The 17,559-nt window shown below is 37.4% G+C and overlaps 1 protein-coding gene across 4 annotated transcripts in view; it reads left to right on the plus strand.

Annotated features, from left to right (window-relative positions):
* Nucleotides 1–16,359, plus strand: part of WDR25 (WD repeat domain 25) — a 69,589-nt gene extending 53,230 nt beyond the window's left edge. For 3 of the 4 annotated variants that reach the window (XM_074909289.1, XM_074909290.1, XM_074909288.1), the window contains exons 5-7: nucleotides 12,262–12,432; nucleotides 14,645–14,785; nucleotides 15,172–16,359. In XM_074909289.1, the coding sequence (XP_074765390.1) occupies nucleotides 12,262–12,432; nucleotides 14,645–14,785; nucleotides 15,172–15,393 (534 nt within the window). In that variant the 3' untranslated portion in view covers nucleotides 15,394–16,359. Of the gene's footprint in view, nucleotides 1–12,261; nucleotides 12,433–14,644; nucleotides 14,786–15,111 lie in introns of all 4 variants that reach the window. The other variant, XM_074909291.1, reaches the window with a different exon arrangement.
* Nucleotides 16,360–17,559: the final 1,200 nt, after the last annotated feature.

Consider the following 17,559-nt stretch of genomic DNA (forward strand, 5'->3'; position numbering starts at 1 on the left):
GTTCATTAGGAAACAATTGTATTAATGTAGAACTTCACCAGTTGGAAAAAAGTTCATGAGGAATATTAGTTTTAATAATAAGCAGTTTCTAATCACCTTAGAAAGTGGAAGGCTTGGGTTTAACCTGGTATCTGTTACCAGATTTTTTTGTTTGATATATTTCATAGAATTACAAAATCATTCACGTTGGAAAAGACCCTTGGGATCATCGAGTCCAACCATCAGCCCTACTCTACAAAGTTCTCCCCTACACCATATCCCCAACATCTCATCCAAACAACCCTTAAACACATCCAGGGATGGTGACTCCACCACCTCTCTGGGCAGCCTATTCCACTGTCTGACCACTCTTTCTGTGAAAATTTTTTTCCTGATGTCTAGTCTGAATCTTTCCTGTTGGAGTTTAAAGCCATTCCCTCTTGTTCTATCACTAATCACCTGTGAGAAGAGACCAGCACCAGCCTCTCTACGATGTCCTTTCAGGTAGCAAAAAAACCCACCAAACCATAATTTTGATGGTACTGTGATTATCTGAATTGTACTGTGATTGTCTAAATAAGTGTGGTTTACTCTCTTGCTCCGAAACATTTCCAAAAGGGGGAGAAACCTTCTATTATCCTTTGATATTTTTTTTTTCTGTCCGAGGTAGCTGTAGGTCAGTAATATTTGTAGACTGTTAGACACCTACATTTGTATTGGATTTAAAATTTGAAGAACAGTTCTGTGTGTACTGAGTGAATATGGAAGTTCACAACTGAGTGGAGAAAAGGGAAAAAATTAAACTCTGATTTGATTGTTTATGGTTTCTTCTTGCAGAATGGCAAGTATCACCCATACATTGTTACTGCAAAATAATGTAGTTACATTTCAAATTCTCAGCTATAGAACAGTATGTTGGCTAGGTATGAATCATCAATATCATCCATATCTCATGTCTGCTTTTCCCTAGTTTGGGGAATTTCAATGGATTTTTTGGGTATTCTTGCTTTCAGTTCATATTGTTGTCTTTATTCACAAAATAAAACCAGCATGCTTTCTGTCTCTTCCATATTACACCCTTATGGCCATATTCAAGATGGGATAAAGTATCCTGGCCAATATTTTGAAATTTATCCTGTTCCAAAATGTGCCATTTACTCTTAATTGAAATAGATGTGAGGCCTCTGCCACTTCATTTCAGTTTTGATGCAAACAACCTTAATGTTTTTAACGTGCTTTCATCCTAATTCATGACAAGATTTTTGTGTTTTACCTGTTCTTTCAAGTGTGCTAACCTGTCATTTAGTTTGGACCGATGTGTGGGTGAACTAATGTTTCTTCTTGTTCCCATCATCCTATTCCTGCTAGCCTTTTCAGGCTTTGCAGCATGTTTTGTCAATAGAGTGAGCACCCTAAATCAAGAGCTTGAATCTTGTTATGCATTGCACATTGAAAACTCAATTTCAGCATTCACTGGTAATTCAATTTCAGAGGTCATTCTTTAGCATGCTCTCCTGTGTTTTAACAGGCTATCCGCTTGCACATCTAAAATTTAACTATGTGAGGCAAAATGATAACTGTATATCAGGAAATGTATATTAGGAAATGATTTTTGGTGGAAATTCAGAGTAAAGCATTAAGCATCACAGAGATAGAGAGGATGACTAATAACAAAAATATTGTCCAATTACACGTCCATGCAGTGGTTGAAATGTGCTGCTTTATGACAGTGTGCCACACTGGTGCTTTCTGCTGATGAAAAATGACATAGAACAGCTGATAGTGGTATTTTTCCAAATTAGTACTTCTGAAATCTCTTTGATTTTGATGGGCAACTAATTTCTAACAGGAGCATAAATTTATGAGCACAAATTACTAATATTTATTCATGTACTGAATGTGGTATAAAAATTGGATTTCTAAGTCCCAGAGAAAATATATGGAGATAGATTTGAGGCAGCCTTTCAGCTACTCAAACATTGAGAAATATACAGTAGGCTATTAATCAGAAAGGCAGATATCAAAAAAAAAAAAAAAAAGAATGTTGAAAGACATTTATTGCAATCCCTGTTCTGTTGAGCAAACAGGCAAAATTATTTCAAAAGTAGCACTGGGTATTAAGTAAGATAAAGAGTGAAAGAACAATAAGGGAGTTAAAAGCTTCAAGATACTAAGCAATATATACTTCGGAGAAATGAATGGATGGAACAACTTGTTAACTGCTCAGTGAAATGTAAAGTATACGGGCATCTCAGAATTACAGAGACAAGTAATCAAAGCCTGAAAAAAAAAAAAAAAGAATAAAAGAGGCAGTTGAATAGCATGTAGAGATTTATTTTAGTGGTATTTCTTTCTGTTTGTGATAAACCCAGTTTTGTGTCTCTGGTGAAGAGATTATTCTGGAGATCTTATATTGCTGTATAACAGATTGATGAAATTTATGAAACATTTGGAGAATGTTTATAGTATGAAAAGACCAGAAAACTTGGAAGTAGGCTGGTATGTTTAAAAAAAATAATTAAAAGATCTCTGCATTTTCGACCAAGGAAAGAGCATCATATTGAAGAGCCTCCATGGGATCTTTGGATCTCCGAGCTGAACCTAGAAAAATCCTTTAAAACGCCCCGTAAAAAGGATTGTGCAATAACACCGAGACCTAGAAGTAGTTATGTATTTTAGAAGTATTTCGTTCTCTGAGCTGTGGAAGGATTTCTTAAGATGTTCAGCACAAGCCAGTTCAATTACACAGTCACTCTCGATTGTGGCTGATCTGCATTAGCTTGTTGTACAGGAGACAATATATATATATTCCAACCACTTATTCTACCTGGAATTTTAATATTCCTTGAAATACCAAAGAGAACAAAGGGTTGAGACTTGCATCCTTCAGCTCAGCAATAAGGACTTTATTGTGTTCACAAGAGAAAATATGACTACAGATTTTTTTTTTTTCTTTTTAATTTGGGTTTCTAAGCTTACACAGATGTAATGTCAGAACAAGGCTACAGTTGTAACTGCCCTGTACTGATAATACTTTTAAAGGAGCTAAAGTTCCTTATATCATTAGTGAATCATCAATCTGAATTGAAAAGATTTATTTACACATGTCAGCAAGGTTTGCATAGTGTAAAGCGCGGATGCTATTAGCTCTGCTGAAAGGACATACAGCACTCAAGAACTTGCATCTGAATGTATTCATTTAAATTTTCTAAATGTATCCATATAATTACTCGAGTTTTGCATATTTTACCTTTTATTTGCATTCTGCTTTGATGAAACTTAACATTTTGTAAGCGTTCAGGAACTGTTTTTTTATCACACGCATGCAAAAATGCAAGGAACTCTGAAGGCAGGGAGGTCACATTTTCTTGGACTCTCTTAAAAATAGAAGAATAATCGATGGATGTACTCTGTTTTTGATCTCTTGTCTGTTGATGTTCACGTGTTCTGTCTCATAAATCACTGAAGCCCATTGGAGTTTTGGCAAGAGCAACCTGCTACAGCTGTCAGAACAGCAAGTCCTGACGCAGCAGCATGCAGTAATCTGGAGAGGGAATAAGTGGAAGGCAACAGGGCTGTGGCTCTGATCTTTAAGCAATATTTGAAGCTCTCAGACCTCCATAAATGCAAATCCACTGCTTATGTTAAAGAAGGAGGGAAAGAGAGGAAGGGCGTCAGGCAGTGGAGACCCAGTGGTATGACCTGACAGAACCACAGAACAGACTAGTTACAGATATAGGAATATATGAAATTATGAAAAATAAAAAAGTAGTTAAGTGAAGATTGATTGTATGAAGCTTACTTGATGTCACTCTATGATTTTGGACTTTAATAGAGCAATTAGAGGAGCTGTAGAAGTCAGGGACGTAGGTAATTGTAAAGTGGGAAAACTAGCTAAAGGGGAGATCTCAAGAAAGGAAACTGCCTGGGAGGAATTCAGTGAAGTGCTTTAGGCACGGCTCCAAATGGAATTATTTATTATTGTGTATTTGGAAAATGTTTGTTACAGAAAGTATTGTGTTTGCACAATTAATTAAAAAAAAAGGAGTAGAATGTCATGCAGGAAAAATAGCAATGACTTATTAGAAATGGGAAGAGTACAAATGAATAAAAAGGTCCAGATTTTGGGATTAATAATAAAGGTTTCAAAAAAAATGAATACAAAGTCATTCTGTTGGAGTGATAGAAAAATTTAAGGAAAGATTAGATTTGAAGATTTACACAAAATTCCCATTTTTGAAATTGAGGTCTTCATAAGCTGTAGAACAAATTAACTAGAAAAATGGTGGAAGCAGATATTTTGAGCTTTTAAAATTAGTCTAGAAATGCACTGCAGAATTTTTAACAGAGGCCAAGGCAGAGTAACAACAGGTTTGGGGTTTTTTTTCCCCATTTTGGTTTGTTATTCTGGATTGAACATTGTTTAGCTACAAAATTGCAACTATGATCTATAGCTTTATGCTTAAAAAGAAAAAAATGAACGAGATGGTCTTTATGTGGTTGAGCTATTTCTCCGTACTTGAGTTTATAAAGAAATAAGCCCAAGTCATTAAAGCATAGTTAAAAAATTAATAAATTTAGAGTGTAAGTGCAGTGCATTTGTTTCCTTGGAAACATTCTATTGCAATTTTTTTCAGATGAGATGCAGTCATTTTAAGTAGCATGTATTTAGGAGACCTAATGAATTTGTCTCTGGATAGCATATAAATATGAAAAAGGGCTGTAGAAATTGGTGGAGCTACTTGCACTTCTGGTTTCTATAGAAACAGCCAATACATTGTCATGTACTGGTGGTATTTGAAAGAACAATGTAATTAGAATAAGATGATTTATTCAGTGCTTTAGAAAACTGAAGTTATTCTCACACTCAGAGAAATCCTTGCCATGGACCTGAAGTTCAGAGAGAAATGGTGAGGTACATTTGTACTTGCATAATGGTATTTGGTTTTAAATGTTAACATTCAAAGGTTCTTTCTGAGTGTGAAGGCACATTTTATGTGGCTGTTTCAGATACGTGAGCAGTCCTGCTGTGTCTATTTGGAAACCTCATACGAAGGTATGACAGATGAGAATGGTAGACCTGTCTATACATACAGTCTCTCCTGGAGAGACTGAAATGGGCCAGGAACAAAACATGCCTCCCTCCAGAGTGTGAGTATTCAAGTGAGAAGCTGCCAGGGAATAGCCGTTTCTGGTTTCAGCCCATTTCTAGACAAATTTTACACTCCTAGCAGTGACCAGTATGCTTTTAAAAAACAAGAATATGAAAGCAAAGTAAACTTCTTTGTCCCAATTCCCAGCAATGGTTACTAAGGCCTTTCTGACTTACAGTTTGGGGACTTCCTGCACCACAGATAGTGTCTTTATCTTTCATGGCTCTCTTTGAGTTTTCATGCTGTGGAATTGGTTGTTCTTGTTGTTTTGGGTTTTTTTGGGTTTTTTTAAGTCTACAACATCCTGTAGCAAGGAATTCAAATATGTATTGACTGAAGAAGCATCTCATTCTGTGTTTGAATGTGTTTCATTTTGAAGCTGCATTCTGCTAGTCTGGAGTCTTAAGTTCTAATAATGGAAGAAACCGTTCACCTTTTCCATGCCGCTCAGACTTTATTTCCCATTCTTGCACATTCCTCTCGGCCATCTCAGATGTTCCTTGTCTGTTTTCTATATACAGATTTCCCTTCTTTATCCTATCTGAGATGGGGAGATCCTTTTAAATAAGAAATCCAATGGGATTTTTTTTTTAATTTAATAAATGGTTGACACTTTCCATCACAAGATTCTTATGCCTTCTCAAGCAATCTGAAAGTGACTTTAAAAAGAACAGTATACATTGTTCATACCTAAAGTCTTATAGATTAATACCAGATTAAGCTGAACTACTTCTTCATTTTAATCAGTCTTCATTTCCTTTTAATTATTTTCAAGACCCCTTGATAATCTTGAGATGTGTCTGAAAACAGAGCAGTTACAAACAGGAAAAAACTTAAATAGAAAAGCAAAATATTTTTTTTTCATTTACATAAAGAGAAACACAGCAGTCTTATTTTAAAAGAGTTTAAAAGAATGTAAGAGTGGAGCATGGTTGATCTTCCTGTCTACAATATTGTAATGCATTTTGATTAAAATTGCCATTGTAACTTTCAGGTGGAGATCAGAGACATAAATTAGATTCATGCAGTTGTGGTTTTGTTGTGAACATACAGCTAAAAAGCAAATAGCAGTTAGCTGCCTCCACACCTTGCTCTCTAGATCATGGCTTGCACTGCAGTAGATAACTTGCTTTGCACAAAAGCTTTTTTTTCTTTTAAGTTAAAATGCCCTTTTTATTACTAGTAATTGTGTAGTACTGTTTCACAGAGACTTATATCAGTCCCCCATTGCATTAATTGCCCAACATGCCAGTAGGAAGAGGCAGTTTCTAGCTAAAGCACTCAATCTAAAAAGATAGGACAAGAATTGGAAGAAAAAATACGGCAATTTTTACAGGTTGGAAGCCATGGCACTGCCCGATTAAGGGCTTTTTTCATGACCATCCGGATTGCCTGTAGTCCTTTTAGATTTGTTTTGAGACCTTATCTCCTGATGCTCAGGGCAGTGACTATAAAAGCACGTTTCTTTCTCATCACTTCCATAAAGCTTGAGGGGATTTTAGGAAAGTGCAGTGCACGTAGGTTACAGGTGACCAGGACAGAGCAGGAGCGAGCAGCAGCCTTCTGAATTACTTGTGTGGAAGATTTGAGCTTTCCTGACAAACAAAATACCAGGCATTGCATGTGCTTTATGAAGAGAAGGATTATCGAACACCCATCTGAAATATATACCTTGAATTCAGCTTCACAGCATGCTTTTCAAATCACCAGAACCGTAAGAATCTGTTTGAAACTGATTTAATTTGCTTAAATTACCTTTCCTGTCGACTGCCTGCAGCCATGAGCTCTTGAAGTTTATTATTATGTTGGGTCATGTTGACACCAGAAATTATCAGGCCTTCCTCTGAAATGATTTCTTTTATGTCCAGAAAATGCTTAGATTGAAGAAGTGGACTGTGGTTTTCCAATGCTTATGAGTGATAAATCTGCAAATAGAGAAAGAGCTAAAGCTGTTATTAAACTAAAGCCAGCAGGGTAGGGAAACTGGTGCTTTCCCCAGGCAAGTTCCTCAGGCATGACATGAGTTAATTGTCTAAGGTAGAACAAAGCAAGTTTAATTATGAGTACTTTTCTGAGCAGGGGTGTTGCAATTAGTTATTTCTGAAAGCTATCTTTGTGGGGGAATTTAAATACTATGTATATCAAGTTCCCAGCTGCTATTCAAAGTGTTAATTTATTGTTCTCTGAGTCAGTTCTTACTATGTAATTTGAAGATTAAACAGCATAGTTTTTCTGAGGTTTGTATAGAACATACAGAAGATGGTCTTTTGTACTAAGTTTTAGACATTTTCCTGTTGCAGAGCTAAGATACATAGGTAATTTGGTTAGATGTCCTGTTAACAGACAAGCAAATATAATGATTAGCAGTGAAAATGTTTAAATTGATAGTGGCAGTTTTTGTAAGAGCCCAACAGGATTTCAGCAAAAATTAAAAGTATCTGTGCATTACAAACTTCACAATCTCTTCTTTTTCCTTACTGAGAGATGTCTGTTGCTCCAAAAACTGTTAAAAACAAGTCCCAAACCAAAAACCTAACCCCTTAACAGTGCTGAACACAGTGTATGTATGAATACATTACTACATACATTTCACAAGGGGTTTTTTAGAAGACAAAGACCCAAATGGTATGCCTGAATTTTTCATCTTTAAAATAAGAAAATATTAAAGAATTACTACTGTGAATCACCATTTGGGACTTTATTACCATTTATTGCTCTATATCATTCTTCATTTCCCAGCACAAATCAGCCTTTGTTTCTGCCTTCCTGTCCCACTTTCTCCATGTTTGTGCTGCTCTGCGTTCTGCTGACTCTTCAGTCCCAGTTGGGACTTGTCACTTTTGTGAAGGTGCCTGCTGATTTGTGAAGCTGCCTCCTTCAGTTTGTTGGGGTGGTAGAGCCTTTTGTGTCCATTCCTCTCAATGTAACTTTATTTCAGTTCTACAGTTCATACAGCTGTCAAGTTTCTGTATGGTTTTCCATTTCTCATTCCAGGCAGCTATTATATTTTGTGGGGGTTTTTTTAGTTTGTGGTTTTGTGTTTGGTTTTTTTTTTAATTTTTGCTCCTACAAAATAGCTTAATTTTCTACTTTACTAATGAACTATGGACTTCCTTTTATAACTCTGTGAAGAACTAGCTATGCATGGTGATTTCTCCATAGAGAAAGTGGAGGCTATAAATATGCAAATATCACTTTTTGACTTTACAAAGTTTAATTGCTTTGTATATTATGCAGATTCCTAGGCTGAAAAATCTGATGAGAGCAAGGAAAACATTTGTATAGTCACTATCTTAAAAATGCAGGCAGATTGCTGAAAAGTGTGCCAGTTTTTTTGAGTCTGCAGGTTTACATCTTGTTGATGTTATTACAGGGTGTATAGGGTGCTTGCATGACTGAGGTTCTTCACTGAATGCAAACATCGTGTTTCTAAACTGTACATTTCTCAGAGCCTGTGAAAAGCAGTTGGAGCAGCTGCTGCTGCCATCCTTCTACATGATGAGATCACAGGAAGCAGAGCTGGAAGGGACCTCAGGAGGTCATCTAGTATATCTCTACCCTAAAGCAGGATCAGGGAGTTCTGAACATTTCCAAATAGTCATAGATTTTTGAATTTGAGGCAAGAAATCAAGAAGTTTTCAGGTTGTGTTTGATATTTGAAATTATTTTTGTTGGTTAAAGTATAAAACAGAGGTATAATCCATGATATTTTACTGTGACACCTGAAAATTATTTTTTTTAAATGTATATGCTTACAGTATCTGTAAAAGGTTTGGACTCTGAAAGTCAGTAGTCATGTGCTGTTAGGGGCATAAGGTAGGCACTGAAATGCCTCACAAAGTTGGGAACCGTTTCAGTGTAATACTTCAAGCACTCTCTCCTCTGTTGGTTTTTCTAGTGATGTTAGAAGAAGGACCAACCTCTGAACACCCTGTTGGAAGTGCAGGCTGCTGGTTTAGTTATCTTGGAGAGAGAGAGATATTTGGATATTAATAATTAGGAGTCTTCTAGTGTTCTAGTTTTAAGTATCACCATATTCAGAGAGACAGATTGCTTTGATCTGGCCACTTGCCTTGAGGTTTCTCTTCACTGGAGGCAAATCAGAGAAAAAGAAAGCAAAAGTGTTGTTTTGCAAAATTCAAAGTAGGCAACATAGATGCAGAATTTCATGAAGAAAGGTGGAAAGAAAGGACGTTGAAATTGTTCATATATGGCTTAGAATGGTTGAAAATCTCTCTTTAAGATCCAGCTCACAGGCTGTTAAAATATTCAGAGTCCTGTAGCTGAGGACCTATTTCTGCATGGATCAGACCCACTTTGGTATAAGTCCTGAAAGAGGATCTATCTAAATTTGAGAACTTGGGTGCTTTTGATTTGGGAAGATTTGAGAACTTTGTTATTTCCTTTTACATCACAAAATTCTTTAGAGATTGTTTATATGCATTAATTACATGATGGGAACTAGTGGTTGAGCCACATTATTGACTCTTGAGCCCAGACATGCTTTGAAGTATTGACGACTCTTTCTTTCCCTGCTGCCCTGCATTTTCAACAGAGTGACAGAAAAAGCCTCTGCTTCAGCAGAAACAGCAGAGACTGCCTCTTGCCAGGACAGTCATATGAGGTGGGAGGTGTGGGACTGAATCCCTATAGACCAAGGCAGGATCCTGGCTGAGTCCTTAAAGCACCGTTTGACAGCAGCGCTTCTGTCACTTCCATCTTTCCCTCTCTGGCTGCACTTTAAAAAAGCAAACTGCTTGGGTTTCTTTTTCCAGGAGATGGTGTCAGACCAAGTCCTTAATGGGACTGAGGTATCTTCTGCAGGGTGAATAGTGTACCTTTCTGCTGAGTGTGTCCATGTTGACCTTGTAGGCAGTTTCTGACTGAGCATGCAAGCTTTGCTTTCTTGCCGTAACGTCCTGACGCTGTGGTCTCACCACTTGAAAGTTAAGCAATGACACATAGCAGCATGTGACTGGGAGAGCCTTGAGTCATCAAGTTTATACATCCCCAGTCATAAACAGTGATCTATTAAGTCCTGAATGATCAAGAAGAATATTCACTTCTTGCTGTGTCCTTTTCATTACCTGTAAGTTCCAAATCCCTACTAACCTAATTACTTTCCTTTCCCTGGCTGTATAACTAGCTGAAGGTTTTGAGAACAAAAAGACCAAAAACTTACACTTCTGAAGTTTTCTGGAGGGAGGAAGGAGAGATCCTCAGAGTGCTCCAAGTTCAATCATAGAATCATGGAATACGAGGTTGGAAGAGACCTCAAGGATCTTCTGGTCCAACCTTTCTTCACAAAAGCATGGTCTAGGCATGATGGCCCAGCACCTTGTCCAGCTGAATCTTAGAAGTGTCCAATGTTGGGGAATCCACCACTTCCCTGGGGAGATTATTCCAATGGCTGATTGTTCTTATTGTGGAAAATTTTCCTCCTGTGTCCAATCAGAATCTCCCCAGGAGTAACTTGTACCTACTACCCCTTGTCTTTTCTATGTGACTTCTTGTAAAAAGGGAGTCTCCATCTTCTTTGTAGCCACCCTTTCAAATACTGGAACATGGTGATAAGGTCTCCCCTAAGCCTTCTCTAGGCTGAACAAACCCAGTTCTCTCAGCCTTTCCACACATGGCAGGCTGCCCAGTCCTTTGATCATCTTTGTGACTCTTCTCTGGACCCACTCCAGCCTGTCCACATCTTTTTTTATATAGTGGGGACCAAAACTGAACACAGTATTCCAGCTGTGGCCTGACAAGTACTGAGTAGAGTGGGATAATGACTTCTTTATCTCTGTTGGTGATACTCATGTTGATGCAACCCAACATCCTGTTGACTTTCTTTGCTGCAGCAGCACACCATTCATATTGAGCTTCTTGTCTACCAGGACCCTCAGGTCCCTTTCCACAGAGCTGTTCCCCGGCTGGGTAGATCCCAGCCAGTGCTGCACTTCTGGATTATGTTTTCCTAGGTGCAAGACCTTACATTTGTCATTGTTGAACTTCATAAGGTTCTTGCTAGCACGCTCTTCCAGCCTATCCATGTCTTCCTGCAGAGTGGCTTACCCTTCCGAAATGTTCCCCACTCAGTTTGGTATCATCACATCATTTGCTCTATTGTTCTTCCAACAAATGTCTGGGTAGCTGAAGTCACCCATAAGAACCAGGTTCTGTTGACCTGAAGCTTGCTTAAGTGTCATAAATACTGCTTTTTTTTCCTTATTGTCTTGGTTTGGGGGTCAGTAGCAGATGCCTACTGTAAGATTCCCCCTTGGAGATGACCCCTCTGATCTTGACCCATAGGCATTCAATAGAACTTCCACAATTGTTGTAGCTGAGTTCTATACATTCAAGGCTCTTTTTAACATAGAGTGTGACTCTACCATCTCTTCTTCACTGCCTGTCTTTACAGAACAGCCTATAGCCATCCATCATGATCTTTCAGTCATGTGAGTTGTCCCCATTTTTTTCTATGATATCATAACTACCTGACTGGGCACGGGTCTCCAGTTCCTTATGTTTGTTCCCCAGGCTGCATGCTTTGGTGCACATACACATATACTTGCGATGGTTGCTCTTCAGATTCTCATCTTGGGAGACAGCTAAGAAATATTTGTTGCTGCTCTGGTTGACCTGGCTTATTCCCCAGTTGGTTGCAATGGCATTGGATTGCCACTTTGGACCCTGTCCCCTGAGTCCTTCAGTTTAAAGCCTGCCTCACCCAAGTTGGCCAGCCTGTTGCCAAAGATTCCCTGCCTCTTCTAGGGAATCCAGAAGAGTTCATAAAATAGAAGGGAGTTTATGTAGACCAAGCACCACAACATTGTGTTGTCTAAAGCTCTTTCTGGAACTAACTCTTAATTCCTTGGGAATTTATAACAGAATCTTATCTATATATAAATATAATATATGAATTGTACAAACTCATGCTTTCCTTTATCTCATTTAATTTTCCTGTGTGTGGACTCTTTACGTGCTTTAACAATATTTAAAAATTAGTTACTTTTCCACATTTTAAAATATTATTTAATTTGTTGGAGATAGTTCTTAATGCAAAGAGTGTTCTTAATACAAAGGTTATCATGTTCTTTTAACCTGTCAAAAAATAACAAACTTTTTTATCCACTAGCTATTAAGAGTGTACAAAGCTGCAGTACAACAGACATTGGATATACTCTTTCTCCCCGAAGGAAGAGAATTTCTTACAAGCACAGATGCAGTAAGCCGGGACTCAGCTGATCGTACCATTATTGCTTGGGACTTTCAAAGTGCTGCGAAAATCTCCAATCAGATTTTTCATGTAAGATTAACAATTAGTATTGTTTGGGTCATGATTTAGTATTTCATGTTTGTTAGCACTGTAAAAAAAAAAAAGGTTTTGATTTTCTCTAAGATCATTGTGTGATGTATAAAATGCTCTTAATGTAAGCTGAGGGCTTTCTTCATTTTTATATTTTAAAAACACCTACTTATTCTTAAAAAATGACCTTGAAGACTGATAGGTCTCCTTGTGTTAAAAATATTTACATTTCAGTGCTTGTGCACTGACATCTAAGCTATATTTAGGCAAGGCCACTGCAGTGTCATTCTAGCTTGCCAATGGTGCATGGCAGTAGTTGCTATAGCGCTACGTTTCTTTTCTCACACTTTTTCATACATTTTTCATCAGCTGCATTGAGGGCTTATTGACAAATTTAGTTTAATATTCACATAGTAACAGCAACCTGATACATGCATATAGATATCTAGTACAGCATAATCACAGGGGCAAAATTTACTTCTATCAGTGCAGGTTCAGTGTTTTTCTCAGTAATCTACCCAGGTAAGATATTTAATAGACTATAAATTGTCTAGAAAGGCTGAGAGCTTCAAATGAGATTATCAAGGAACTTAATAGATAATTCCAACTCCCTGGGTCTTTTTTTGAAAACCCAAGTCTAATATCCTGTGTATATACTTGCTTTTTGGCTGAAATGAACAGTTCTCTACTGACAAGGACATGTACATGATGATCTAATGAGCTTGTTTTGTTTTTAATTTCCAGTTATGTCTTTATCCAATACTGGATCTATCAACATCTTGGACAGGCAATAGGAAAATAACCCAACAAACTGTGAATATCTAAAGTACAGACTAGTCACGTTCAGTATCAAGGAGTAAACACCAAACAGCTTCTCTTTATCCCTTGCCAAACAACCAACTAACCCCATCCTGCTGCTTAACATTCTCGCAACTGCAGCATCTCTGAAATGGACTGTTTTCCCCCTTTTCTGCACTGTGATGGTTTTGGAAACTCTGTTTCAATTTTCTGAATTTCACCTTTGAACCCTTCAAGGTGGGAGAGAACCCCTGAGCTCTCCAGATTAGATCTCAACAGGACTTGATCTATTGCTTGTCTGCATTAACAAATGAATAGTTAAGACCTCTAAAATAACACATTGCTACAGTATACCCAACACAACAGCACAGTGCTCCTGCAGATTGTGTTGTGCTTTCTGATTCCTTATTGTTAGACTCAGTTTCTCTGTTAGACCCAGAAGCCGGCAGTGATTTGCCACAGAGCACACTTCTAACCAGCCATGCTGCCTAACCCTGTTTTGGCTTCCGTACCAATACCCAGAACTTCCTTCCCAGTTCATCACTTCCAAACCACACTGTCAGTCTGGTGTCCTTCACATGCAGATGCATCCTACAGCCAAAGATCTCTTAATTTGTATTCATGACATCAAAATTCAGCACCGTGTCTTTAGGTTAGGCTGAAACCTAAGGTTTGGACCTGGGTGAAACCTTGTGAGAGCCATTGATTTCTGATGCAGTCACTACAGAGTTTTGAAAGTAATTTTAATTCAGCCTTAAATAGGAACACTAGAGTAAAGATAAGTGTTACTAATTTTTGTAGATATTTATGAATTTACAGCCCACAGCAGTCTACTTGGCAAATCACTGTCATAAGGAACTTCTGATTTAGTAGGCTAACAATGATCCCTTTTTTAAAAAAATTATTTTTTATAATAGTGGGGTGGGGAATTGTGTCTGTTTAAATGGCATGATTTCTATTCCTGTCAGTGTGGCCAGAACTGAGAGAATGAAGGATTTTGAGAGCTGCTAAAAGGTAGCATGGAAGGCACAGTATGACTGTGGAGGAAGGGATAAGAGGATTCACTTCACATTAAAACTTCAGTTTTCCTTGAGCGGGAAGAGGATGACTTGAGTAGCATCAGGTTGGAGTTACCTTTCTGCAGCTGTTCTGCAATATAATTATGGTTGAGAGGGAGATGGGACTTTGGTCAGTATCTAGGAAATTAAAGCAGAGATTTGATTTGATATTTTTCTTGGTGTAAGACTTTCAGTGGATTGTAATGAGTTAAGTATCTTTATATAATATATACTATGAAGATGACTTATGTATACCTTGCCTTCTATGGTCTTTCAAATATGTCATTAGATAACCTGAGTCATTTGAACAAATCCTTTTTTTCATACAAGAAAACTTTCTTTAAAATTATTTTCAGGAGCGTTACACTTGCCCAAGCCTGACTCTGCACCCAAAAGAGTCTATGTTTGTTGCTCAGACGAACGGGAACTACATGGCTTTGTTTTCTACCCAGCGACCTTACCGAATCAACAAGAAGAAAAGATACGAAGGACATAAGGTATCCTTCTTCACTGGGAACTTAGTATCCAAGTCAGAAAGGAAGATAGATAGCTAAGTACCTGCGCTTTTTAATGTGTCTGCTAATAGTGTTTGATTATAAATCAGTGATAGATACTAATTGGCTTCATTTGCTTTCCCATGTGCGAGTCTATTTTGAATCATATGCACTCTGAAGAAAATAGCTATTAGAAGACTTTATGAATACTTAATAGCTTGATTAAATAAGTTTGTGTTATAGCTGTGCGTTAATAAACACCTGGAGAAGTCCTTAGTGTATATTTATTTAAAGATAAAATTATTTTTTCATCCTATATTCATTTTCAGTATATTACAATGAACTGTTCTAATCATCATCAGGAGTTACACTGTTACTGATTTTCACAGGTGGAAGGATTTGCAGTGGGCTGTGAATTTTCTCCAGATGGAACACTTTTGGTGACAGGAAGTTCAGATGGCAAAGTGTTTTTCTACAACTATCATACTGCTAGGATTATTCGCACTTTGTCTGCACATAAAGAAGCTTGTGTGAGTGCAATATTTCACCCAGTCTTGCCATCGCTCCTTGCAACATGTGATTGGGCTGGAGAAATCAAGATCTGGCAATAACAAGCAGAGTTAGTTTTTAGGATGTCTCTTGTTAGTCTGTCAAAGGTGTAGGAAATAAACCATGGTATGCAATGTGAAATTCTGTTGTGATGTGTTGTAAGCAGGAGAGACTGTTGTCTTCTATGACCTTTAAGTCTATGCTTTCATAATGGAGTTAAAATGGTTTTGTGATTAATTGCTGAGCAAATAATTGGTCTTACTCCCTCCCTCAGCCCTGGTGACAGATTTTTGCTCCTTTTGTGTCAATCTTCTGGTGCTCATCCAGCCCCACCCTGGTTCAAGTAACTACATTTAAGAAAATAATTGTTCTTTTTATGTAGCTTTTCAACGCAGGTTTCTTGAATCAGGTTTTATCATAGAATCATAGAATCATTTAAGTTGGAAAAGACCTTTAAGATTGTCGAGTCCAAATATAAACCTAACACTGCCAAGTCCACCACTAAACCATGTCCCTAAGTGCCACATCTACACATCCTCCAGGGAAGGTGACTCAACCGCTTCTCTGGGCACCCTGTTCCAATGCTTGACAGTCTTTTTGGTGAAGAAATTTTTCCTAACATCCAATCTAAACCTCCCTAGTGCAACGTTTCGTCTCATCCTCACCAAAAGTTGGAGAGGACATACTATTTAACAGAGGATGATGTTCAGATCAATTAATGCCTATTTTATCTTCCTGGGATTTTTTTTTTTCCCACTACTTTATACTATTTTTCACTTGTTCAGCTCCCTAACATAGCCACTGAAGGGTTAGACAAGCAAGTATAGTTCAAGGCAAAACAGCTCCTACGCACAAGAAAGGGGAATATTGCAGGGCAGGTGGGACTACTTTTGGAAATGATTAGCTGTTACTAGCTCAATTTATTGTAAAATGCCTGAAGCTAATTTTTGAAGTTAATAAATTTGTGTTGAAATCCTGGTGTTTAAACTTGGGTTTTAAACTTACATTTATGACTGTACATAAGGAAAGGAATACTACGTGTAAATATTTTTCGTGAAAAAATAAACATTTTTTTATACATGGTGTCTGTATGTCGCTATTTTACTCCTGTTATTCTTGGCAAGTTAGTACTCAGGACAATCATGGAATTGATACTTGGGGGAAAAACAATTAATATACTACCCTAATTTATTGTGAACACGCATGCATTTCTCCATACTTCTTGATCTCACTTAGACACAGAAAATTGCCTTCATGCTTTTCAGTGTAGGGGATGTTCTTTGACATTCAGACAAAGAGCTGAGCTATTCTGCAGCAAATAGAAAATTCATTAGGCCAGAACTCTGTATTTACATATGCACAGATTGCTTGTAAATGTATTTTAAATTTGCATTCCCTGCGCCTGTATTGCTTGGTTCTAGAAGTTATTTTTCATTTTATACCTCTCTGTGTGTCACTGAAAAAATATGTTTATATCTAAACCATAGATATTCCCAGCCTTGACTCCATATAAATATGTGCTACCTTGCAGTGAGTGCTATAAGCTTGTCTTCTGTTTGGTCTGATTAGTCTATAAAGGTATTTTAGCATACACGGGATAATTTTGTAGAGTAAATTGTCATGCAATCCAGAAATCATGTCTAATATCAGCTGTCCTCTGTAGCATCTTTTTGTTCTTTTATTTTTTTCTTATTGGCATAGATACAAAGGGTTTTTATCTAGTTTTCACATTCTCAGTTAAAACAGCTTTTTCAGAGAAAATTCTTCAGAATACTGTTGCAAATGGACGATTTTAATTAACTAAAGTACTCCATTGTTTTTTAGTTTGGGTTCCATATAGCTTTTAGTAAGAAATAAGCCTGTACCAAGACTGTGGATCCATGGTTATATTGTTTGGAGGTTGGATCAAGATATTGTGGCTCTGTGTAGTTTCAATCATCTTATCAACAGTTATGACGGGTTTTAACAAAGGGCATTAAATTTTAGTGAACCATGCAATGTAGCGCAAGTAACTTTTTTTTTTTTTTTTTCTTCCCCTCCAGACTGTTCTTAATTTCTTGCTTCCTTGTTTGGCATATACATGTTTGGCGGGAGCCTGAATTTTGCACTTCTCTTGACTGTGCCTTTAGCATACAAGCCACCTGGACCCTCAACTGATTTGGTGATTTGATGAGTTACTCCTGATTCAAACTGTGGGATCTTCATAAATATCAGGAGTTCAGCTGAAA

Source organism: Athene noctua, chromosome 6 (genome assembly GCF_965140245.1).
Source record: "Athene noctua chromosome 6, bAthNoc1.hap1.1, whole genome shotgun sequence".
NCBI lineage: Eukaryota > Metazoa > Chordata > Aves > Strigiformes > Strigidae > Athene > Athene noctua.